The 22,264-nt window shown below is 56.6% G+C and overlaps 12 protein-coding genes across 12 annotated transcripts; 6 read left to right on the top strand and 6 right to left on the bottom strand.

Moving 5' to 3' along the window:
• Nucleotides 1-327: 327 nt before the first annotated feature.
• PG994_005215 (uncharacterized protein) lies at nucleotides 328-1,017 on the top strand (the record flags this gene model as incomplete). The annotated part of the gene is made up of 1 exon (XM_066856624.1): nucleotides 328-1,017. One exon carries the CDS (start codon nucleotides 328-330, stop codon nucleotides 1,015-1,017), a length of 690 nt encoding a protein of 229 aa, XP_066718791.1.
• Nucleotides 1,018-2,751: 1,734 nt separating this feature from the next.
• PG994_005216 (uncharacterized protein) lies at nucleotides 2,752-4,638 on the top strand (the record flags this gene model as incomplete). The annotated part of the gene is made up of 3 exons (XM_066856625.1): nucleotides 2,752-3,356; nucleotides 3,487-3,622; nucleotides 3,706-4,638. 3 exons carry the CDS (start codon nucleotides 2,752-2,754, stop codon nucleotides 4,636-4,638), a joined length of 1,674 nt encoding a protein of 557 aa, XP_066718792.1.
• Nucleotides 4,639-5,190: 552 nt separating this feature from the next.
• Nucleotides 5,191-5,449, bottom strand: PG994_005217 (uncharacterized protein; the record flags this gene model as incomplete). The annotated part of the gene is made up of 2 exons (XM_066856626.1): nucleotides 5,191-5,214; nucleotides 5,294-5,449. 2 exons carry the CDS (start codon nucleotides 5,447-5,449, stop codon nucleotides 5,191-5,193), a joined length of 180 nt encoding a protein of 59 aa, XP_066718793.1.
• A 2,808-nt stretch (nucleotides 5,450-8,257) lies between these two features.
• Nucleotides 8,258-9,977, bottom strand: PG994_005218 (Alpha/Beta hydrolase protein; the record flags this gene model as incomplete). The annotated part of the gene is made up of 2 exons (XM_066856627.1): nucleotides 8,258-9,262; nucleotides 9,345-9,977. 2 exons carry the CDS (start codon nucleotides 9,975-9,977, stop codon nucleotides 8,258-8,260), a joined length of 1,638 nt encoding a protein of 545 aa, XP_066718794.1.
• Nucleotides 9,978-11,391: 1,414 nt separating this feature from the next.
• Nucleotides 11,392-12,126, top strand: PG994_005219 (uncharacterized protein; the record flags this gene model as incomplete). The annotated part of the gene is made up of 1 exon (XM_066856628.1): nucleotides 11,392-12,126. The coding sequence occupies one exon, from the start codon at nucleotides 11,392-11,394 to the stop codon at nucleotides 12,124-12,126; it is 735 nt and encodes a 244-aa protein (XP_066718795.1).
• A 651-nt stretch (nucleotides 12,127-12,777) lies between these two features.
• Nucleotides 12,778-13,215, top strand: PG994_005220 (uncharacterized protein; the record flags this gene model as incomplete). Its single annotated transcript, XM_066856629.1, has 1 exon — nucleotides 12,778-13,215. One exon carries the CDS (start codon nucleotides 12,778-12,780, stop codon nucleotides 13,213-13,215), a length of 438 nt encoding a protein of 145 aa, XP_066718796.1.
• Nucleotides 13,216-13,803: 588 nt separating this feature from the next.
• On the bottom strand, nucleotides 13,804-15,169 carry PG994_005221 (uncharacterized protein; the record flags this gene model as incomplete). Its single annotated transcript, XM_066856630.1, has 2 exons — nucleotides 13,804-14,971; nucleotides 15,048-15,169. 2 exons carry the CDS (start codon nucleotides 15,167-15,169, stop codon nucleotides 13,804-13,806), a joined length of 1,290 nt encoding a protein of 429 aa, XP_066718797.1.
• A 662-nt stretch (nucleotides 15,170-15,831) lies between these two features.
• Nucleotides 15,832-16,740, top strand: PG994_005222 (Kinetochore protein Sos7; the record flags this gene model as incomplete). The annotated part of the gene is made up of 1 exon (XM_066856631.1): nucleotides 15,832-16,740. One exon carries the CDS (start codon nucleotides 15,832-15,834, stop codon nucleotides 16,738-16,740), a length of 909 nt encoding a protein of 302 aa, XP_066718798.1.
• Nucleotides 16,741-17,177: 437 nt separating this feature from the next.
• On the top strand, nucleotides 17,178-18,631 carry PG994_005223 (uncharacterized protein; the record flags this gene model as incomplete). Its single annotated transcript, XM_066856632.1, has 5 exons — nucleotides 17,178-17,357; nucleotides 17,428-17,549; nucleotides 17,605-17,740; nucleotides 17,866-18,168; nucleotides 18,284-18,631. The coding sequence occupies 5 exons, from the start codon at nucleotides 17,178-17,180 to the stop codon at nucleotides 18,629-18,631; spliced, it is 1,089 nt and encodes a 362-aa protein (XP_066718799.1).
• Nucleotides 18,632-19,194: 563 nt separating this feature from the next.
• On the bottom strand, nucleotides 19,195-19,849 carry PG994_005224 (uncharacterized protein; the record flags this gene model as incomplete). Its single annotated transcript, XM_066856633.1, has 2 exons — nucleotides 19,195-19,699; nucleotides 19,782-19,849. The coding sequence occupies 2 exons, from the start codon at nucleotides 19,847-19,849 to the stop codon at nucleotides 19,195-19,197; spliced, it is 573 nt and encodes a 190-aa protein (XP_066718800.1).
• Nucleotides 19,850-20,285: 436 nt separating this feature from the next.
• On the bottom strand, nucleotides 20,286-20,489 carry PG994_005225 (uncharacterized protein; the record flags this gene model as incomplete). Its single annotated transcript, XM_066856634.1, has 1 exon — nucleotides 20,286-20,489. The coding sequence occupies one exon, from the start codon at nucleotides 20,487-20,489 to the stop codon at nucleotides 20,286-20,288; it is 204 nt and encodes a 67-aa protein (XP_066718801.1).
• A 348-nt stretch (nucleotides 20,490-20,837) lies between these two features.
• Nucleotides 20,838-21,608, bottom strand: PG994_005226 (Pyridoxal 4-dehydrogenase; the record flags this gene model as incomplete). Its single annotated transcript, XM_066856635.1, has 1 exon — nucleotides 20,838-21,608. The coding sequence occupies one exon, from the start codon at nucleotides 21,606-21,608 to the stop codon at nucleotides 20,838-20,840; it is 771 nt and encodes a 256-aa protein (XP_066718802.1).
• Between the last annotated feature and the right edge of the window lie 656 nt (nucleotides 21,609-22,264).

Consider the following 22,264-nt stretch of genomic DNA (forward strand, 5'->3'; position numbering starts at 1 on the left):
CAAGCGAACAAACAGCTGTTCATCATCAGTTTCTTTTCTCTTCTTCTTACCAGTCCTTCTTACCAGCCGGTCTGATTAGCAATATCAACCCGTCATTTTAATCGGTTCTACAACTGGATTGAACATTCAGCGCCTCATTCCTCTTCTCCTCTTCATATATATAACTTTCTTGTTGTCTTCGGCAAGCACGAAGTTTTCTCTCCTGCAAAATGGTTTCCTCCGCAATGAACCGCAAGTCCGAGTTCACGATGCTGAAGCCCCTGGACATCTCCCGTCTCTCCTCGCCAGACTGCACGAGGAACTCATCTCCCAAGTCCCCCTGTGTCCATGACTTCGTTCATGAAACCAACGACACTGCCCGAGCCCGAGCCCACAACCGCCAACCGGGTGGCCGGTGCCTTCCACGTGCTCGCCACGGAGGCCAAGTCGCTCCTGGCCTTGAGCCGCCTATACGCCGCTCACCCCGAGGCGCAAACAGGCTTCACACAGGCCATCGAGTTCATCACACGGCAGAATGGCAACGGCAAGCTCGTGCTCTGCGGCGTGGGCAAGTCGGGCCACGTCGCCAAGAAGCTCGTGGCCACCTTCAACAGCCTCGGCCTCCAGGCCGTCTACCTGCACCCGACCGAGGCGCTGCACGGCGACCTCGGCGTCGTGGGCCGGCACGACACCCTGCTCTTCGTCACCTACTCGGGCAAGACCCCGGAGCTCCTGCAGCTGCTGCCCCACGTCGACGAGGCCGTGCGCGTCATCGTGCTGACGGCGGCGACGCGCCCGGCCGACTGCGAGCTTATCCGCCACCGGCCCGACACCGTGCTGCTGCCGGCCCCGTGCTACGAGGCCGAGAAGACGTCGTTTGGGGTCAATGCGCCCACCACCTCGGTGACCATGGCCATGGCGGTCGGGCACGCGCTGGCCATCGTCGCGTCCCGGGAGATGTACCGGTCGGTGCCGGCTGTTTTCGCCAAGAACCACCCTGGCGGCGCCATTGGAGCTGGGTTTAAGACGGGCTCGTGAACGTTTTGTGTTTGCTTGAATATGACCATGTCAAATTTTCTGTTTCTACAGGGCGTTTGCGTTGACTTTCTGAAATCTGGACGAGCGGAGGAGACTTGGGCGCGAAATAATGCTACGCATAATTAGATTGCAGTGTTTCTTCTTCTTTTGCTTGCTAGACAAGACCGCTACGCATATATATCGTATTCCCTTTTTTTGCTTGCGAGGCAAGACTGCCAATTTCGAAATTGTACACAGAACGATAGGGGCAGAGCGTTACAATGTAATTACAACTTTATGGATGACACTAGTCAACTAGGTACACAAGTGCCGTGATTGCTCGATTGTGACACGCCTTTAAAAATGAGAACTTCGTTCCGTTCTTCAGAGGTTATAAACGATGACCGCACATTCACCAAGGCCAGGCTACTAACTGTAGGAAATGCTCACGATGTATCAAATATCTACTTGTTCATGGTGCCTGAACCATAATATGCATATGGTTTGGATGTTCGTGTCAAGCAATGCCAAGGACGATCGTGTTCATCGATTACGTGCATAAGAGCATGCAGCCACGGGAAAGGAGGGACGGGGGTAACTCCCTGTGTACGATTTCTTTTACCAGGCCATTGGGTCCAACTGGCAGAAACAAACACGTGAATCTGAGTTTCCATGCTATCATACCTACTATTGTCACAGAGTAAACTTTAATTATACCACGGCATGTGTACATAGTACAGGCAGGGGTTCCCTAGCCGCGGGTTCCGATCAACTGGCTGGCAGGGGGGAGAGGGTGTGGGTTCGCTCCTGAAACCTGTGACCTGCCATCCCATCCGGCGATCCTTGGCACAGTGCTTTGTATGTACTACGCATGGAATTCTTCCAAGATCCCGGTACCGAACCCTGGCAGAACTTGCCTGCGAGTAATGAGCCTCAATCTATACATAGTGAGTCAGTCATGTGGATCGAGTCCCGAGAAACCTGTGTGCCCCACTTGTCATCGCAGGGTTGCCTATATGTTACTATATTCGCCATACTCGCACAATCCCGGGCAATGGTCCAGAATCGCCGTTTCGGGAACCTCATAGGGCCCTCGAAGTAAGCACCACCACCGTTTAGATCCATAGGGTGCCATATTCGATACAGAGGCTTGTCGATTCTGTCTGGCGATAAGCAACCATGTCGTGAACCACTGTAGGATCCCGGATCGAGTGTTCATTGTTAATTTTTGTCCGTTTTAGTCTATAGTTCGTATCAAGAAGTTTCATGCCCTCTCGCAGGACGGGAAGCATGTGGAGTGTGACGAACGTGAGCAACTTGTGTCTATTATGTTCTTTCGCGTGTCAATATTGGCCATCATTGCGCAGTTGGGGGAAACCATTCATGCTGAGTCCGCTCTAACTGAGATCACTTGTCTCTGGTTCGACCTTACCCCACGACACGCTACATGCTTCTTTCTTCATGTAGCAGTATTTTTTTTTTCTGCTTGCTGCTGGTCTCGTAAATTGCTACCATGGCACAGCTCAAGTCACCCACGGTGTCTTACGCGCCCGAGGTGGGCAGAGACTTCGCTCCGCCAGGTGCACTGCCGACCACGAAGCGGTCTCTACCTATCGCCAAAGTTGGCTGTCCCGGCAGTCCGTGTCAGTACAGCGGACATGGCGGTCATCCTTCCGGATGCCTGCTGGCGGCGGCGGTCGTGGCAACAACGATAATAACAACAACGCCAACAAAAGAACATCCATATTGAACACCATGAGTCAACATCTCGACCAGATCTTCTACCAACAGTCCGCCCTGCCGGAGGCGTGGCTCTTCGAGATCCCCGACTACAACTTCGCCGACCTTAGCGAGGTCAAGGAGAAGCGGATAAGTACCTGGGAAACATTCTATCAAGAAGAAGAAGAAGAAGAAGAAGACGACGATTATGAAGAAAAGGCAGTCGTCAAAGAAGCCCCCAATCCAGATCCCAAGAAGAAGGATCTCCAGGGCTTCAAGGTTACCTTCGCGCCCGGCCACGACCCGGCCAACCCAAAGTGCTGGTCGCGGGCCTACAAGATCGCCATCGTGGCTGGCTTCGCCTACACGGCGCTGTCGACGGGCATCTACTCGACCGCGTACTCGAGCGGCATCCCAGAGATGTCCAAAGAACTCCACGTCACCGACCCGACGCTGCCGCCGCTCGGCATCTCCCTTTATCTGGTGGGCCTGGCCGTCGGGGCGCTCATCATGGCGCCGCTCAGCGAGACGTTTGGGCGCCGGCCCATGTACATCGCCGGCATGTCTACCTTTGTCGCGCTGATCCCCGTGGCGGCGCTGGCGAACAGCTTGACGGCTGTGCTCCTTGCGAGATTCTTTGGGTAAGCTAAGCTCCTCATCTCTCACACGCAATCCATACTTTTACCTCAACATCGCTCTTATCATGAGTGAGTGAGGATTTGATTTTGTCCGAACAGACTACGGTTGCTAACATTTCCTGCTTTCCTGCAGCGCCTTGGCTGGTAGTGTCATGCTATCCAACGTAGCGGGCTCCATCATCGACATCATAGAGCCAGGCTACCTTCCCCTCGCCCTCTCCGTCTACAACTTCGGTCCACTGAACGGACCCGTACTCGGCCCCCTTATCGTGAGTAACATCATGCTCAGATTTCCACACACTTTTGGGAGGAGGCAGACTTAATTAACATGTGAGTTTTTCGTTGTGAACAGGGCGGCTTCCTCGTCCAGGCCTTCGGCTTCCGCTCCCTGAGCTGGCTCTCCTTCATCACGTGCGGCCTCGGCGCCGTCTTCATCATGACGATCCCCGAGACGTACCGCCCCGTGCTCCTGCGCAAGCTGGCGGCGCAGCGCCGCGCCGAGCAGCAGGACGACCGCTTCTGGAGCGAGCACGACGCCGACGGCCAGCTTCCCTTAACGCGCCGCGTCCGGACAGCCGTGTCGCGGCCCTTTGTGTTATCCTTCACGCAGCCCGTCCTGGCGTTCTGGAACGTCTACGTCTCCGTCATCTACGCCATCGCGCAGCTGGCCTTCGTCGCCTTCCCCATCGTCTTCACGCAGGCCCGCGGCTGGTCGACGGCGCATTCGGGCCTGGCCTTTGCGGGGATCTTCGTCGGCATCGCCCTCGTCCTCGCCCACGAGCCCCTGCTGCGCCGCCTCGTCAACCACCCCCGCCTGCACCCCAAGAACCCGGACACGGGCCGCCCCGAGCCCGAAGCCGCCGTCTCGGTCGTCTGCATCGGCGCCGTACTGGCGCCGCTAGGCCAGCTCTGGTTCGCCCTCACCAGCCTGCCCGTCGACGTGCCTTTCTACTGGAGCGTGCTGGCGGGCCTACCGTTCGGCTTCGGGTTCGCGCTCGTGTTTATCTACGGCACGGGCTACGTCTCGGCCGTCTTCGGCATCTACGCGACCTCGGCCGCCGCCGGCAACCTCGTCTTCCGCTCGCTGCTGGGCGCCGCGCTCGTGTTCGCGGGGAAGCCGCTGTACGCCGCGCTGACGCCGCGCACGGCGGGTATTGTTATTGGCGTGGTCGAGCTTGCGCTCGCGCCGATCCCGTTTGTGTTTTACCGGTATGGGAAGAGCATACGACAGCGCAGCGCGCTGATACGGGAGCTCGAGGCTAAGGCTAGGCAGACGTCGGGATAACGTTTTGCAGGGGGCTATATGTTTTAGCGGAGCATGAGTAATTTTCCTGCGTTTCATTCTAGAGAGTACATACATCCAGATCTCTGTGTAAATATATACATGTATACACAAAAAGCCTGTCCTTAATTAGCTTTGCTAACCAGGGCCCGAACTGGGCAAGGGCTGTTCAAAAGACTTTGCAATATGAATACAGATAAATATAACACACTGCAAGGCTCTATTGAGTAAACCACGGTGCCTATTGACGGTGTACGAAAAGTAGTGATTGATTTAATTCTAATCTTGCGTGAAGCTCTAGGAATGACGTTGCCGCCCATGATATCTCCCATTCCAACTCCTAATTGAACTCCGAAATCTAACAACAACCCATCCCCCATAGAACGCCAGTAGAAATCACGAATTGAGAATCCCGATAAAGTGAACTGGAAGTGTAGCGGTTCAACCCGATAGTGCTGTCGGGCCCCCCGATGTGCATAGTTGACGACGTGTGCTTAAATAGGTGCCCAGTTTCCAGCCTGAACACACAAAGGAGCAACAAGTTAGTTGATTGTCTTAATAGGGGGACCAGTTTCCGTCCTGGTGAATAATAGCGTTAGTAGGGTCACTACCAACGGGAAAAAAGTAAAGGAGGAAGGGGGAAAGCGGTTATACATACTGTGGTCGCCTCTCCTGGTTTGACATCTGTTGGAACCTCGCGAGGCAGCTCAAACTTAGGCTGCACGACTTCTGTGTTGGCCGATGGGGCGGCCGGGGTGGGCACGGCCAGCACCACGGCGGCGGCCATGCTCAGCATCAGGACGAGGAACTTCATGCTGCTGTATTGCGAGGGAGACATATATGAGTATTTTTGGGAGAGAGGACGATGATAATGATGCGAGACTTCGTAAGTGGAAGTGTCTGAGTAGCAAGAGACGAGGGCTAGGTGTGGATTGTGAGAAAGATGTTTGTGGATCTTGAGTTTGGTTGTGTGATATACTCTTTCGACGAATCCAGAAGAGGTTCTCATGAAGATATCTATATACGAAGCACTCAGCATCGGAATCCTACCAACCTCTCTTGGCATGGCCTCCTTTTCCCCAATGCCCCCTTTGCCAACAGCTGACTTGGAACTCCGTCCCTGTTTGCTTGATTCTCACCCACCAACATGGCTCATACCGTTTGGTTGTCTATTTGGGGTACGGCTGCGTAAGATGGGGGGGGGGGAGTGAGAGGCAGACAGTCACGGGCCGTACCTACTAAGCTCGGCAGGAGGTTATGGGCTGTACCGGTGCTCCTTTTCCTACTTGCACTACTAGCTCAGCCCTACAGGAGGAGGAGGCAGTCCATTGCAAATTCAGCCCTATTACAGTAAGATCCCCCTGAGAGTCGCCTTATTCTCAGCACCAGCCCACCCACACAACTCCCCTGTCAGCCTAGCACGTGGCTTTGGATAAAGGCCTTGTGTAGCCGAGTACGCGTCTAGCCTCGATGGTATTTAAAAAAAGAAGCGCGCGCGTGTTTTTGCCTGGGCCAGTCAGGCTGACTCACGTAGGACAAAAGGGGGTTAGCTGTCTGACTGCCACGTTTTATTTTCATCTTGGTCTCGTTTTTGCTTTTGGCGCGAATCGTCTTCTCTTTCGCTTACCATGCTTACGTGGTGGACGTGGACTGCAAGAATTTGTCGGGTGTTGATTAGCCAGGTGCTTTACAGGCCAAGACACGTTTACTGATCAATAATAGCACAATCACCGTTCTAGCGGATTATGACTAGCCACCACATCTGGGTTCTTCTTGAAGCAAACATGCCAGATCATTTACAATTTGACACCTTTAGTTTCGGCTTGGGCATGTTACTCGTGAGAATGCAGGGTCGAGGAGGAGTGCAGGTTGCAGTATGTGTGTACGGTGCTTGCGCATAGTAGCACAAGGGACAGTATTTCGGGGTGGGTTATGGCGGCGGGTGTTGCATCGCCTATGCCGTGTCAAATCCATCGGCTTTATGACGCAGCCTAGGTTCGGTGTTGTCTCATCTATCCGGAACAGAAAGGGTCCTGCCTGTGACTGTAACCACTGTTAATAGGCAGTAACACATATTATGTCCAAATCAAGTTGCCAAGTCCAGAACACGACGCGAGAGAGGGAAAGAGGGAAAGAGGGAATAGAAAGTTAGTTGACACCCCGAATTAGCAGTAGATGGTACGTAGGTAATCAATGTCAGCTGCACTATCTGACGGATACGGAATACGACAGCCGAAAACAAAGTTTCTCGGCAGCAGAATCGCAGAAGTTGAAAACGACCGAGAAAAGCCCGCTGGGATCAAAAACAGGCCATTAATGAGCCATATACCTCTTTGCCTAATTGGCGGCCTTCCTTTCATCGGGGTCCAGGCTCGGCAAACTGCGCCGCTTCCTACCGGGCGGGAGGACGGCGAACTGAATCTAGATGCATATCTGACCTATTCCTTTGGCCACATGGGGGACCCGCGTATCTTGCATTGGGGTCGGAATCAAGTCAGATAACTAAAGTGATCAAGTGACCGACGGGCCGAGTAACACTATGGATGCCTTGTAGGAAGCTGCAAGGCGGCGGTATCATGGCCGCCCGAGTCTCTCTGTTTTCCTTTCTGCAGACCCAGCCTCATCCTTATCGGATACAACCCCATTGCTCGTTATCCGAAACGCGCATCTAGAGGGGAAAGGGAAATAATTTGTGCATGCGACCCTGATGACCTCGATGAGCCTGACAATTGAAGTCTAGGCGGGGTCATGAACACCAACGCTGGGCCTAGAACAGTCCTACGTCCCATCAAGCGATCGCCAAGGATACTCGCCGGGATATATTCTGCGAGTGGTTGTTCATTGCCTATCGCAACTTGGATGCTCCGTTGAAGATCGAGAATCAACTGTGCCGTTTCGATCTCCTGAAAGCCAAAAAAAAACTGGCACGTGGGAAGCAGGAAAGAATAGGCCAAGTTAGCGTGTGGGTTGCCCGTAGTGTACCGCTGCCACGGCACTAATTACGGGCCTGGGGGCCTCACCCACCCTCTCGTCAGCCCTAAATTTGGCCCCATTCATAGGGCTGGGGCAGAGGCCGTCCATTATTATGTATTAGTTTCAACGGTGGCAGAAAGAAGCGCGGACACGCCACACATGGCGCCGTTGGGGGCATCAAGATCTCACCTATTCTCTCTCCACGCCGCCGCCCAGAATCGAAAATAGCAGTAGCTGACCTCACATTCATTCTGGCCTGTCCACTACCAGCTTCAAGACCTTTTATTGGCCCATAGCCACGTTTCTGCTGCTGGCACAGTAAGATCCACCCCTTTTACCTTCATCCACTACACCCATTCACACTCACGTGTTCGGACATATCCGCGTCATGATGTGAGATCCCTTGATCATACAGAAGTTGTGAATAAAATTAGAGTATGAACTGAGTCATATGGGCTATCTTGGAACTGGGCAATCTGCGCTGAATTCATTGTCGGTCGCAGCTACATGCTTTACATGAGTTCTGACAATGTCTGACATCGCGTCTGAACTTAGTGGTGTGCCGCAAGATTATTGTCACCGTACTCTCAACGCCCCCGAACGCACCACTCTCCAGTTACCAGTGGCTCCTGCCTCTCGAGCAGGCAAGCTATGACCGGCTGTACCCAATCCTCTGCAGCTCCGCATCGATCTCGGCCCAGAACGCGCAGCTGCTGTAATCCAGCCTGCCGACCTCCATCCTGTCCCTGATGTTGAGCCCCGTCCACGTCTCGTCGTCAAACGCGGGCCAAACCGCCTCCTCCTCAACACCTGGCCGCCCGCTCTCGGTTATATTGGTCCACGCGCGGCTCAGGGCGTGCGCCAGGTCCGTCTCGGCCGGCTGCAGCAGCGTGCAGTTCCCGCCCGGCGCCGGGAGGGCCGACGTGGTGTTGAAGACGAAGGGGATCTCGGCCGTGTGGGTCGCGCCCAGGAGCGGGATGGCGTCCGGCGGGACGAGGGAGTACCACGCGCAGCTGGGCACGTGGCCGAAGATATACGCGTAGGACGCGACGCCCCGCGCGGCCGCCGTGCGCGCGCCTTGGTACGCCCAGCAGCACTTGTACCAAGTGTCGGTCATGACAGCCTCCATAGCGGCGTAGACCCTGCCGCCGAAATTCGCCACAGAAAAGGTCTCGTTGACGCGCGACGCTAGGGGCCCGAAGTTGGAGGTCAGGAAGGCGTCGTATACGGTCTGGTTCAGCGTGAAGGCGTCGCGGCCGAAGGCCGGGATCACGACGAGCGACGAGTCGTTGGCATTGGAGCCGAAGATCGCGGGTACTCGCGACCCGACTGCGGACGGCGACTGCGGGAGGAACGCGCCGTCGTAGGCGCGGGGCGTGTAGGAGTTGAGCACGGGGTCCCCGGGCATGGCCGCCACGGCCGCCTGGAGGGCCGTCGTCGAAGCGGCGCGGAAACAATCGACATCGGTCGTGCTGCATTTTATTTTTTCGGCGAACCGGGTCTGCCACCTCTGGACCTGGTCGATCGTCGGCAGGTCACGGCCGCCGCCGGACTGCATCGCGGCCACTCGCATCACCTGCGGGGCTTCATCGTGGGATGCTAAGGTGTAGGTGTCCATTGCCCCAGCAGACTGAACAAACAGCAGGACCTTGGCCTAACATGGTGATGGTGGTAATATGTCAGTTTAAAAGGTCTGAGTACAGTATTAGTGGATATTAGATTGATGCTGAACGTACCGGATCACCGCCGAAGGCAGCAATGTTCTCTTGCACCCATCGCAAAGCCAGCATCTGATCCCGTGGATCCAAAGTTGCCAGCCAGGCCCAACCCCTTCGGCGCCAAGAACCCCAGAGGCCCGACGCGGTAGTTGACGGAGACGACGACGGAGTCCGCGGCGGCATGGCACCCGTCGTAGGTCGGGTTCGAGATCCCGCCCGCCATGTTGCTGCCGCCATACAGCCAGACGTTGACGGGGAGAAGCTTATTACCACCAGCCTCGGTGCGCGTGGCCGAAGCCGGGGCCCATACGTCCACGAACAGACAGTCTTCGGATTGGGGGCCTTGCTCGCCGAACGTTTTGGGGGCCTTGCTCGCCGAACGTTTTGGGGGCCGGGGCCGTGGCGTTGAGGACGCCGAAGGTGTGGGTGGTCGTATGGCTGCGGGGGCGCGAACCGCAGGTCCCCGATGGGTGCCTTGGCGTACGGTATCGACAGGAACGAGTTGACATTGATGTTTCCTTTGCACTTGCTGCCTATGACGGTGCCGTTCTGCAGATGAGTCGTTGGTGCGCATTCCGAGGCGCTGACTGCTGTTTGTGTGCCCAGGCTGAGCAAGAGCGCAGTGCTTAAGTATTGGGCGTAGAGATGCATTCTTGAAAATGAGGCAACGAGTGCGCAACCGCGATCTCTATGTGGCTCAGCTCACGATGACAGCTTTGAGAATCTGCATCATCACTCCAGCTGCCAAGAGCATTTACTTTATACCTGAGAGATAGGCGAACTGATCGGCAGCATACGGCAGCAACCCATGCTTGAAGCTCGCGTTCGGTATCGCAATTTTGGCCTCTCTAGCACAGCCAACCCAATGACGTGTTGGCCCATGATAGCGGTTACATGCATCAACAATACTAGTCCGTATATACACGAAATATGTTGGAATGGAGTCACATGATTGGCGCAGGTGGATTTATCGAGATTATTTTTGGTGAGGCACAGTAATAAGCAGCCGCTGACAAGCACTCGAAGGATGCGGCGCAGGCGGGGGGCTGCTACGTCTTCTTCAGCTGATGGCTTTTCTAGATCGCCCTTGACTAGGCTGGGGATCTCAGCTGATCTCTCCTTCCACGACATTTCTCCCTCTCTCTCTGTACCAACTGCAATTTACCACAAGAATGCAGCCAATCAGTATGTGGCCATCTATCCCAATGTTCGCTTGAGGTTCTGAAGATCCCTAATGCTGGTTTTGACGGGAAGTGAAGTTCGCAGCCATTCATGACCTCCTCCGAAAGATAGCGCAGCAGGAGGGGCTGTCAGCTATCAGCTCCACGCACCTGCAGCCCAGGGGCAGGGGGTCCTGCAAAAGTCCCAACACCAAAAAACATCGTCGTGCAGGCGGCTCAACGGCGCGCGCTGGCACGCACCCTGCCATGTACGAAAAGTTCCAATTCCATGTCGCGTCCAATGTTTCCGAGATGGGGCACCGGTTTCATAGAAGGTCCCCAATGCCAAAGCGGGACCGGGCACATACATAGCGGTCCAGTTCCTAGGGCTGACCGTGACATACTGACATGACAAGCCTGAAAACTCCGGGAGTCCCCCTAAACATGAACGAAGAGTTCACCACAAAGGAACCATGTTAGCTTGTTACGCTCTCCAAACATCCTCGAGTCTGTACATGAGGCTTCTATTCAACCATGACTTCGAGATCTGTATTATTATTCATCATGCGCCCACGCTCCCTGTTCATTCACTAAACTGTCTGACTAACATGCCTGTCATAACAAAGACTCGGCTAAGGTTAACCCTTTGAGGTTCTAGGAAGATGTTACATTTCCAAGACGAATAATAATGCCATTGTCGCGTCATGGCTCACACTCAGAGACAGAAAGCAGTCTCTTTGTTTGTTAACACCACCCAACAGGCTTCTTCCCGCGACGGGTGTTAATATAAGTACACGAGGTTCAGCATCGGCCGAGGATAAGATTCTCTGACAACACTCCAATTGGACACCTACTACTAACCTGAACAATACACAGTTCTGATCTGCATCTACCAATTCTTCAAAATGGCTAACAATCACCAAGTTGACGAGAACGCGGAAGGTGACATGATCCAGGTGGGGATCCACGAAGTGATAGGCGGCGTGAAAGGCGGCCCCAGGCTCTGCGCCTTCGGGATCTCCAGAGGCATCGCGATCGTCATAACGGGGACCTACTATCGCCCGAACCCGACGCCGCATATTGCCGCTCGGCACGACCGCTTCCTCATGCACGCCAGCGACGGCATGTTCCTCGAGGCCGGCCTCGACAAGCTCGAGGAGAAGCTGGCGACGGCCCGCGCAGCCGGCCTGCTCGACCTCGAGGCCCACATCCTGGCCCCCGAGCCCTTCTCCTACGGCGAGTCGGACGCGGTCCTGGCCGAGCCCGTGGGCGACGGCGAGGCCTGGAACAACATCGATGACGACGGCAACGGTTCGGACGACACCATGGAGGAGGTGTTGGAGGACCCCTTGACCACCAACCGGTGGGACGAGGACGAGGTCCGGCACTACCTCGACGTCCAGAAGGCCCTGTGGGAGCGCATGACGCGCCTGCTCCGCGGCGGGCCCGTCCGCTGGCACAAGTACGCCGTGTGCCACAAGAAGGGGCCCTACCGCTGGGTGCACGGCATGGCTGTCTTCGGCGACAAGGCGGTCTATTGCCAGAGCAACGACCTGAACGGCGAGAGCGAGGAGATGCGCGTCGTCCGCGTTGTTGAGGACGGGACCGAGGAGGAGGACTCCGGGCTGCGGTGCTGTTAAAAGTGCAGACAGTCGTGGGCGGCAAAAGGTAGGGGGAAAGGTAAGTTGTTGTAGAACTCTTCCTCAGGTGAGTAGCCGGACTCTGTCTTCCTCTTACTATAACGTTAGAGACAGTGTATCGAAGCAGATATGGAGGTAAGTACGTAAACAGTGAATCAAGTGATGCAAGTTGATAAAACTATAGCAGCCCCTTAACATGACACGTGCCAAATAATCCATACATTGTCTTTTCACCCTTTTCGATTCCTCATATATCTTTAACGTGCCACTCTGCTGCTATATACAGCCCCCCAGGGCAACGCCAAATGACCCATTGACATTCAGGTGCACCGGAAGGCCCCTACATAAGTATAAAAATTCCTCCAACAGTGCCCTATGGAAAAACCCAACTCCAGGAAGCCAACACCCAACTTTCAAGAAAGAAACCACCCGACCGAAAGAGAGAAAACAACAGCAAAAAATGGGCCACAGAGAACACCATCAGCACAAGAGCGCCCGACACCATCGTAAAAAGCACCACAGGCCGCTGGCCGACCTCTGCATCGTCGACGTGTTCGACCTGCTCCCCCAAAGCCGCGGCCACAATAAACGCCGCCGGAAGGCCCGGGCAAGGCCCGGCGGCGGGCGCAGCCCCAGGTGCCGCCGCCGCACATGCCCATCAACTCGTGGAACCCACCGTCGGTGGCGGGGTTATCATCATCGTCATCTGGACCGGGATCATCATCGGGAGCAGCACAATCACAAGGGACACCGCTACCACCCGTGCCCGGCGCCGTCCCGCAGGCCGCGGGACTGGGCAAGCAGTACCCCAACCGCTTCGAGTCCGTCATGGCCCAGATGGCCGGCCCGCAACCGCTGGGAAGCATATCCGACGACCCCGAGTTCCTCAACCGACTGATGGCGCCGGTCTTCCAGCCGGCTGCTGCTGCTACTATTCCGGCTCCTGCGCCAGCCCCTGCTCAGAACCCGCAGCAACCGTACTCGTACTCGATGTCGCAACAGACTGGTAGTGGTTCTCAGGCCGCTCAACGTCGTTCCTCGCACCCAAGCCGACGTTCTGTTCATTACCATCACTGGTATGGTTTTTAGTCCAGCAAGTAGCACCGACATAACGACGTTCCGGATCGCGGTAGGGATCAAAGCCTAGTGCCGCGGGCTTGTACGAAGCGAAGGACTCAGAGGGACATACAACGGCTTCACTAAGTAATCAGGGGCAGGTATATGTTGACAAATAATTCCCCATTGGATGCCCTGGGGTCTCAAATGCTTTACAGAAGACACCTTCGGCTTGATAGCACTAGATAGGCCAGCATGTATAAGACTTAGAATGCGGTGGGTATCATGCGTCATCTCGTTGTTGCCTAAAGTGACTTGCAAATCTCTAGAAGTATGTATGTATGCTGGTAATGACAACGCTCTTCTCATGCAATCCTATCCGCTTGAAATAAACAAGTTTATGTCCTCCTCCAATTGGTGACCACAGGCGGAAGCCCAATTGACAAGAAACATCTCCTAAACTCCTTCCGATGCAATGCTTTCATCATGCGGACCTCGAATAAGATCCCATTCTACAGGTATATTGACCGGTATCGGGATCCGACCACAATTCACGGACTGGGACCGATCAGCGAATTGAGACTGGACCCGGCAAGGCGGCTGAGTCGGAAGCTTCGGTTCCTAGTCCAGAGTTCCATCCTCCAAGAGAGTAGCCGACTTGCCGCGGTCCCATTCCCGCTCTTCCGAATGCTTGACCCAGCGCACATCCTCCTCCCGGTTGCCCCATCCGTCCTGGCCGCCCCGCTCCCACTTCTTCACCTGCTCTTCGCTGAAGCCGGCGGCGCGGAGACGGTCGCCTCCCTGCTGCTTCCAACGCTGGCGATCCCGGAGCGCCTCCAATGAAGTCCCCCAGTCGTCATCGTCTTCGCCGTCGAGGGCGACGTCCGCCTTGGGGTCGTAGTCGGATGCGAAGCGGCGGTCGATTCCGGACGTACCCGCGACGGCCCCGCGGCCGCGCTTGCGCACGGGCTGCGCTTGGCTGGGTGGCGCAGGGCCTATCATGTCCTCCAAGGGATCCGAGTCCGAATCATCGCGAGCAGCGACGGGAGAGCGAGGCCGGCGCGAGTGAGAGTGCGGTGGCGAGGCGCCCTTGCCATGGGAACCGCGACGTTCACGGTGCTTTCCGTTCGATGACGATTCTCCAGCATTATTGTGTCTTTCCCGCGTGGAGTGGTGGCGATGTCGACTAGAAGAGCTATGTGACTTTCCGTCTCGATCGTGGCGTTCTCGTGAGCGTGAATTGCGCCGGCGTGGGCGAGCCAAGCCATGCCTCTCGTCGTGGTCGGCAAATAGCTCCCTGGTGGAGTCCCTGCGACTGGAAGTCGACGAAATGGGATCCTTTGCGACGGGGTCGGCAAACAGCTCTTTCCTAGCGTTCCTGTTGTTGCCGGACCTGGACTCAAATGGATCCTCGTCTCTCCTGGTGCTCCTGCCCTTTATCCTCAACTCGGTCGGTGCGTCCGAGGTGTCGTCTCTCGTGTCCCTCGTAGGTCGTGGCCTGGCGGAGCGGTCGGCACCGTCATCGACCCTGCGCCTCTTAGACGAATCGCCGATGATAGCAGCGATATCGCCGAGCATGCGCTTGCGGGTATCTTTGGGATCGGGCCGCTGCCTGCGATGCCGGTCTTGCTCGGACTGGCGCTCGCTCTCTTTGGAGCGGTCGAGGCTGCGGAGCCGCTGGGCCGAGTCGGCGGACTCCTTGGCGAGCAGAGCGCGGTTGTGGTTGGTCGTGTCGCGGATGATGGAGTTCAGGAAGCGCGTGTTGGGCTTGGGCTGGTGCGCTGGGCGCCTGCAAAGAAAAAAGTGTCGGTGGTTAGCAAACATGGCGGGTTGCAGTGAAAGCTGCAGTGCAGTGCAGTACATACTTGGCCGGCTGATTGAATGCCTCGAGACCAATGGCGGAGTACTTCACTGAGCAATCGGCAGCTTCCTTGGCAAGCATCTCAGCGACATAATCGTCGGTGAGGAGCTCGTGTTTGGGCGGCATGGCGGAGGAAGGTGGTTGGCGGCAGGCAGGAAATCGTAGGTTGCTCTTTGACTTTGACCGGGTAACGAACTTCAGTTTGATTGATGATGACCAAATCCTCCAATTGTACTGACCAACCAAAACACCGGCGAAAGCAAACAGCGTCCAAAAAGTGAGAAAGGTAAATGTAGGAAGAGACTCAAAGCCCTCACATGAATCACTGATCCGACACCTCTATTTTTCGTAGAAGGGAATCCGATTAATGGACAAGTCAAGTCGGACCATGGCCAAGTTCAAAGAGGAGTGTCAGGGATTGACTGACTGATCAGATCCGGATCCTCTTCCTCTCCTTCTCCCATTCTGCCTTTGATGGGGTTTTGACGTACTAAGTGAGGAGTGGCCTGGTCCACTCAGCACAATCTTTGAGTTCGGCGGTGCTGAGTCCAGTACTTCCAGCGGTACTTGAAGCCAATTATGCCCTGTAAGGAGGGGTCTACAGGGGACCCCCACCACGGTCAAGCCTGGCAACAGCCAGTCTAAGCCAGATCGGGGTAAATGAAAACAAATCGCGAAATCAATACAACCCACCCTGACTATTGTTACAAAAACATTTCAATCACTAAACCACACATGCCACAGTAAAGCATTTGCACGTTTCTTCTTCTTCATCCAAACCACCAGCCATGGCCAAATCAAAGACGCCAAAATCGCCCAAGGCGCCGCCCCAACCGCAATCGCCCACCGAGGTGCTCGAGGCCGTCAAGCAGCTCAACTCCAAGCACGAACTCAGCATCATCCGACTATCCGAGCCCATCTCGACCGACATCTCCGCCGCCCAGCAGTCGCAGTCACAACAACAACAGCGCACCTCGGACGTGTCCAACGCCTCGGTCGACGCGCCCACCCCGGCCTCGCTCGAAGCCGACCTGACGCACTACCGTGAGCTATTCGCCAAGCTGCGTTTTAGTTATGTCGAGCAGGTCACGAAAGAAAAGTTCATCCGCGCCATCGTCGGCGACCCGCCCCTGATCGTCTCGCCCCAGGAGAACCTCGACCTCGAGCTGCAGAACGCGTCCGCCAAGGCCGACCTCAAGGCCCTCAAGACCGACGTCGCCGCCACGGTCGAGGCGCTCGAGCGCAAGGGCCGCGAGCTCGCAGCCCGCTACGAGGCCGTCCAGCTCGACACGGCGAAGCTCGAGGAGCTGCCCGCCAAAATTGCCCCCCTGGAGGAGGCTGTCCGGGAGCTGCGCGAGAACCACGCCGAGCGGCTGCACGAGAACCCGGACATGAACCTGCCGCTGCAGAAGACGCTGGACCTGGTCGAGGACCGGAAGCGGCGCCGGGACGAGCTGAACCGCCAGCTCGAGCAGCTGCAGAAACGGGTGCCGCGGAAGCAGAAGGAGCTGGAGCGGTTGCAGACCGAGCTTCAGCCGCTGGAGACCAAGCGCACAAACAGCACCGCCGCGGCGCGGGAGGCGAAGCGTCGGAAGGAGGGTGCCGTTGGTGGGGTCGAAGACGACCTGGAGGAGAGGGGCCGCTGGTTCAGGGCTGCCGAGGCTGGGCTACGGCAAATGCTGGAACTCGAGTCCTGAAAATATCCTCTGGATGTGGGTTTGTAACGAGTAACGAAAGGCTGGATGGGGCAAGGCGTTTGGAGTTCAATGATGGCACAGGACTGCTGTTCGGGGTTGGCACTTAGAAGTGATCCGGGCTGTAATTGGATATTGCTTTAGTTGGCCATCATGGAGATCGGAGTCTTGCCGATGTTTTGAATATTGGTACAGACCGTCACATCTGCGGGAACGGATGCCAATATATCGTCGGGATTGCGTGATGCGGAGAGGGGTAGATCATTGGCTGGGGATGCCAACCTGGTCCCATCCAACACCTCCAACTCGGCGACGATGTCAGTCCCAGGTCGCTCTATTGTATGTATACCTAATGAAGAAGATACCCCGCGCTTGAAACCTAAGATCACCCAGTGGTTCTGGATCGTCAACCACAACACAGAAGTTTTGATTCCATAGCAATGACTCCTCAAGACGTTGTTACCCAGACGAGCAATCCCGTCAAGCCGGAGCTGCCAAAATGGCAGCGGCCCGAGAAGACGAAACATGGTATTCCTTGGGCAAACATCCAGATCATCGATTTGTCGACTTTTGATGAGCCTGGAGGAAAGGCGAAGCTGGCGGCCGAGCTACGGGATGCGGTAAGTTGCGACTTCCCCGAGGTTCTCCATCCCCCGTGATGATCATTCTCGCTCACTAGAAACCCCCAAGATCCATCACACCGGCTTCTTCAGCGTCGTGGGCACGGGCATCTCCCGCGCGGAGGTGCAGCGCCAGTTACCCATCGCCCAGGCCTTCTTCCGGCTGCCCCACGAGGCCAAGGCCCGGCCCGAGTAAAAGTGCGACTTCGCCCACGGCAACTACATCGGCTACCGGGAGATCTACGAGGCGGCCATCTGCGGCACCGCGGTCCGGAACAACGGTCGAGCAGTGGGACCACGCCAAGTTCACGGAGCTGTACGAGAAGGAGGCCCGGCGCCCCTTCTTTGAGCCCTTCCAGGACGAGATTGACGATTTCTCACGGGTAAGACATAGGCCCCTCCTTTTATTGTACTTACTCCTTACCCTGACCAATTTTCCCTCAGAGTGGGGCAAGAAGAAGATGACGATTTCAAACACACACACACTGACTACCCGGTCCCCAAACAGAAGGCCCTGGACGTGGCCCTGAAGCTCCTCGAGCTGTCCCCGGCCTTCTTCGCGGACCAGCACCGCTACGGTAGCCCCAGCGACGACCACCTGCGCTACATGAGCTACCGCCCCCGGCCCCTGGCGGACGACGCCCAGGTCGAAAACACCTGGACCCGGGCGCACACCGACTTCGGCACCCTGACGCTTCTCTGGAGCCAGAACGTCGCGGGGCTCCAGATCAAGACGAACTCTTCCTCATCTTCTTGTTCTTCTTCTAACTCCGCGGCCTCTTGTGAGGGCGAGGGCGAGGGCGAGTGGAAAGTACGTCCCGCCTGTTGTTGTTGTCGACGACGGAGACAGAAAAGAAGAAGACATGGCCGGGATCATCTGCAACGTGGGCGACGCCCTCGACTTCTGGTCCGCGTCCTACCTCAAGTCGACGACGCACCACGTCGTGCGCCCGCCGCCGGACCAGCTGGGCGCGAACCAGCTGGGGCTCTTCTACTTTGTGCGGCCCGGGGACGACGCGGAGATCGCGCCGGCCGCGGCGTCGCCCTTGCTGCGGCGGCTGGGGCTGGTGAAGAGCAGCAGCCGCAGTGAGGAGGCGATGAAGGAGAAGAAGATGGTGCAAGAGGAGCAGCAGAAGAAGAAGAAGGAAAAAGTCACGGGGAGGATGTATGTGAGGGAGCGGGTCAAGGACTACCACAGCCACGGGGACTACGCCGATCGGAAGGGGCAGGTGTTCCAGGTGGGGAATCTGAGGATTGTGGATGAGGCGAGATGAATGATGTGCAAGGCTTCTCCAGAGGCAACCTTTCTTTCCGTGCGTGTTTTACTCTTGGATATTTAGCTAAGTATATATTGTCTTTGTTTGCGCCCGTGGTCAACCAAGAGTCAATTAGGCAATTGACCTCAAATTCGAGAAGGCTCACCACGACTGACTACATGCCCTCGCACATTGGTTTCTAAGATAGTATTCAGTTCAGCAAAGTGGATGATTTTTATGGCGAGTGAGCTGTGAACCGGTTGAAGATTTCAAGTTGGCGTCCTTCACGCTGAATGAAGCTTGGAATGCCTGTTCACCAGCCTGTATAGATACTTCAGCAAGACGGTGTTGTCCGCCATCAAGCACGCCGAAGCGAGGCTGGCGAAGAACATATCCTCCTTGGACATCTTGGCCAGTCCTGGGTACGGGTACCTAAAGTTACACGCACCCGCGAGGTCAACCCACCAAATTTCGTTTGCGACATCGCGCAGCCTGTCTGGATTGATTGGAGGGCATATATCAATTGACTCACCATCCGTTATAAGAGAAGCAGTACTCCAGCCAGCCCCAGTAGGCGAACATCATGCCCGTGCCAACTGCCAGAGCATGGCGAGCCTTGACGGTGCTGGGCCATGGGGGACCAGGAATAGGACTCGCGGCAGCAGCACCAGATCCAGCGTCAACGCAACGACCGGCACCACGTGGAGCCCGAGGTCGGGCACGAACGGCACCTCGTGCCCGCGCGGAATCAGCAGCCCCGCCACGGCGGCGCGGTTGCTCCAGTACAGCAGCCCGACGAGGAGGGCCAGCGGCGTCGCGCAGAGCGCCGACAGCCTAACCTTGAGCGCATACAGTGCGGGACTTTGCGGCGCGACGTCGGCCAGGAGTCCCAGTCCAAAGACGATGGTAGACAGGCTCAGGGCGAGGACGGTCAGGAACTGGAAGGGGCCGCCGACGCCGCGGTGGAGGGGGTTGGTGGTGTGGGGGAGCCAGAGGAAGGTTGCGGCGAAGGAGAGGAGGTCGGCGGCGTGGACGAGGAGGGAGAGACGACTTGGTCGGGACGGAGCTGACCTACTACTACCGCTACTCCTTGGGGGTCTCTATGGTGCATTCGTAGTTGTTGCCATTTTGACTTGTGGTCTTTTTAATAAACGTGGTGATGGTTGACAAAGCGCAGAAGTTGGGCAGTTCGATCATGGGCAAGGGGACTATGTAGATTTCGAACGAAGCTGACATGACGCCCCGCTCTCAGCCCCAGGCACCAGGATTTGCCTACTTTGGATATGGGGCGACCTGCCGATGGGGCTAATCCCGGAGAGGGAGTATTACGACTTCGTTCTTTCTTCTGGACAAGGAGCAATTTGAACTGAACTTATCATCATGCAATCGGATCGTGTCATGATAGCCATGTCACAACCATTCAGCACAGGCAACCTTACGTAGCTGTAAAACCTGTACGTATTCCATTGCATCGCCAACAACATTAACCCTCCTCCCCTAGGCTATGACATGGTCCACGTCTAACGTAGCCTGGGTTCAATGCATCTTCCCCCTATCACCTTTCGATCTCATCCCTACTCCTCCTCGCCAGGATCCGTCGCAAAAGTCTCATCACCCCTCCAATAGACGTCTCCGATTGTCTCTCCCTGGCCCTCTGTCTGGGTTAAGACGTCTATCGGCCTATGATGCGATCCATAGTGCTGGGAAGCTTGGCCGGGTACCGACAAACCACCTGCCGTCGGATGTGGCTAACCGTGGTGATTTCGTAGTAGCATACATCGCAGATCGTCTTCTTGGGGTCCTGCCGGCCGACGACCCCGTTGACGCAGCCGCGGGCGCCGGTTTTGGTGCATTCGCAACTACAGCGACGGGCCATTATATAGGGGGGTATTGATTGATGTAGGTATTTGGTGGGAATTGATCTAAATTCGCTAAACCCGCTGCTGGGGTAATCTTGACAAGACGATCGCTATGTGGCACTGATCACACTGGGGTTGGGGACTGGGGAAACCAGACCGGGGGGGGGTCCCCTGGGCCGCGGAGTAGACATTGCGTACGAGTGTCATTGTTCAGGTTGTAAATGGCAAGGGGTTAGGTATTAAAGGGGTGCTTTGTCCTGGTTCGCGGGCCGGACCAACACCCATACCTAGGTAACAAGGGGACACCCCCTCCAACACCAACGGGCAACATCAATGAAAGGACCAAGGGGACGTAGCCGTCGAGATCAGGTCATGACCAACCCGCAGTCCACGTTGAGGTTCTGCCCCGTAACGGCGGCGGCCCAGGGACTCGCAAAGAACAGCACCGCGCCCGCGACCTGTTCGGGCGTCGCCACCGCCCGCAGCGGCGCCGCCTGTGCGACTTGCTCGAACACAGCATCGGGCGTGCTGCGGCTCGCGTCCGTCGTCCGCAGCAGGCCGCCGCTGACCGTGTTGCAGGTGATGTTCTGCGGGCCCAGCTCCGCGGCGCAGGTCCGGGTGAAGGCCAGCAGCGCGCCCTTGGCGACCGTGTAGTCCTGGTAGGGCACCACGGGGTTCGCGACGAGGTTGGAGCCGATGTTGATGATGCGCCCGCATCCGACCGTGGCGAATCCCCCAAGCGCGGCCTTCGTCGTGTGGAGCGCGGCGCGGACGCTGCCCTGGAGCTGCCGGTCGAAGGCGGCCCACGTGACATCCTCGAGCTTGGGGCGGGCGGCGTCGCCGTCGAACTGGAACTGCGTGGGCAGCGCGTTGTTCACCACGGTGTGCACGGGCTGCCCGAAGTGCGCCTTGGCGTTGAGGAACATGCGCGTCACGTCGGCCGGGACGGTGACGTCGGCCCTGAGCGCGAGGCCGCGGCCGGGACCCATCTCTTGGGCGAGCGCCTCGGCCAGCGCGCGGTTCGTCTTGTAGTTGATGACGACGCAAGCCCCTTCGGCGGCGAAGGCGCGGGCGATGGCGGCGCCGAGGCCTCGGGACGAGCCCGTGACTAAGACGACCTGGTCGGAGAGCTTCATGACGATGATGGTGTTCGAATGATGGGGTTGTGCAACCCGATACAGGATCGGAGGGGTAGAGCATTAGGGCCCCCACTGGCAGGGCTACTTGAATGTACTATCCTTCTTCAGTACTAGTGGAGGCTCCTCGGGAAGCACGCATGCATCTACGTAGTACAAGCACTTGACTGACTCGTGTAATCCATCATGTCCCCATCTTGACGGTAACCATATTTCAACGACATGGACTGGAATGATAGGTTGGTATGCCCAGTACCGCCAGCCTCATTCCGGTGTTGATCAAATATCGTCAACCAAGTCAACGCCGGCGACATCTTGCTCCATCCGGCAGTCGCGGCCGAGACCCGCTTTCGCTAAGAGTTTCGGTACCGGTCGGAAATGCCAGCGGAGTATAGGATTGATAACCCCGTACCTGAGCTCCACGCTGTACACACAGCGGCTTTGTTATGAAAAAAGTCCCCGCTGCCCCGGCGCGATGCTGTGACGTCCGATCGTGGAGTTGATCCGCAGCTGGGAACAACAGCCGGACCATTAGAGTCTCTATTACTTGAAGCCACTACACGCAGCACATATGGTCGAGCCTCAACTCTCCGACGCGAGACCTTCTTACCATCGCCCTGATCAACGAGCTTGGTTTCTACAACGGCTGTATCACC

The sequence above is a fragment of the Apiospora phragmitis genome (genome assembly GCF_038363925.1).
Source record: "Apiospora phragmitis strain CBS 135458 chromosome Unknown utg000005l:1.0-4161743.0:1.0-4166827.0, whole genome shotgun sequence".
In the NCBI taxonomy this organism is placed as follows: Eukaryota; Fungi; Ascomycota; class Sordariomycetes; order Amphisphaeriales; family Apiosporaceae; genus Apiospora; species Apiospora phragmitis.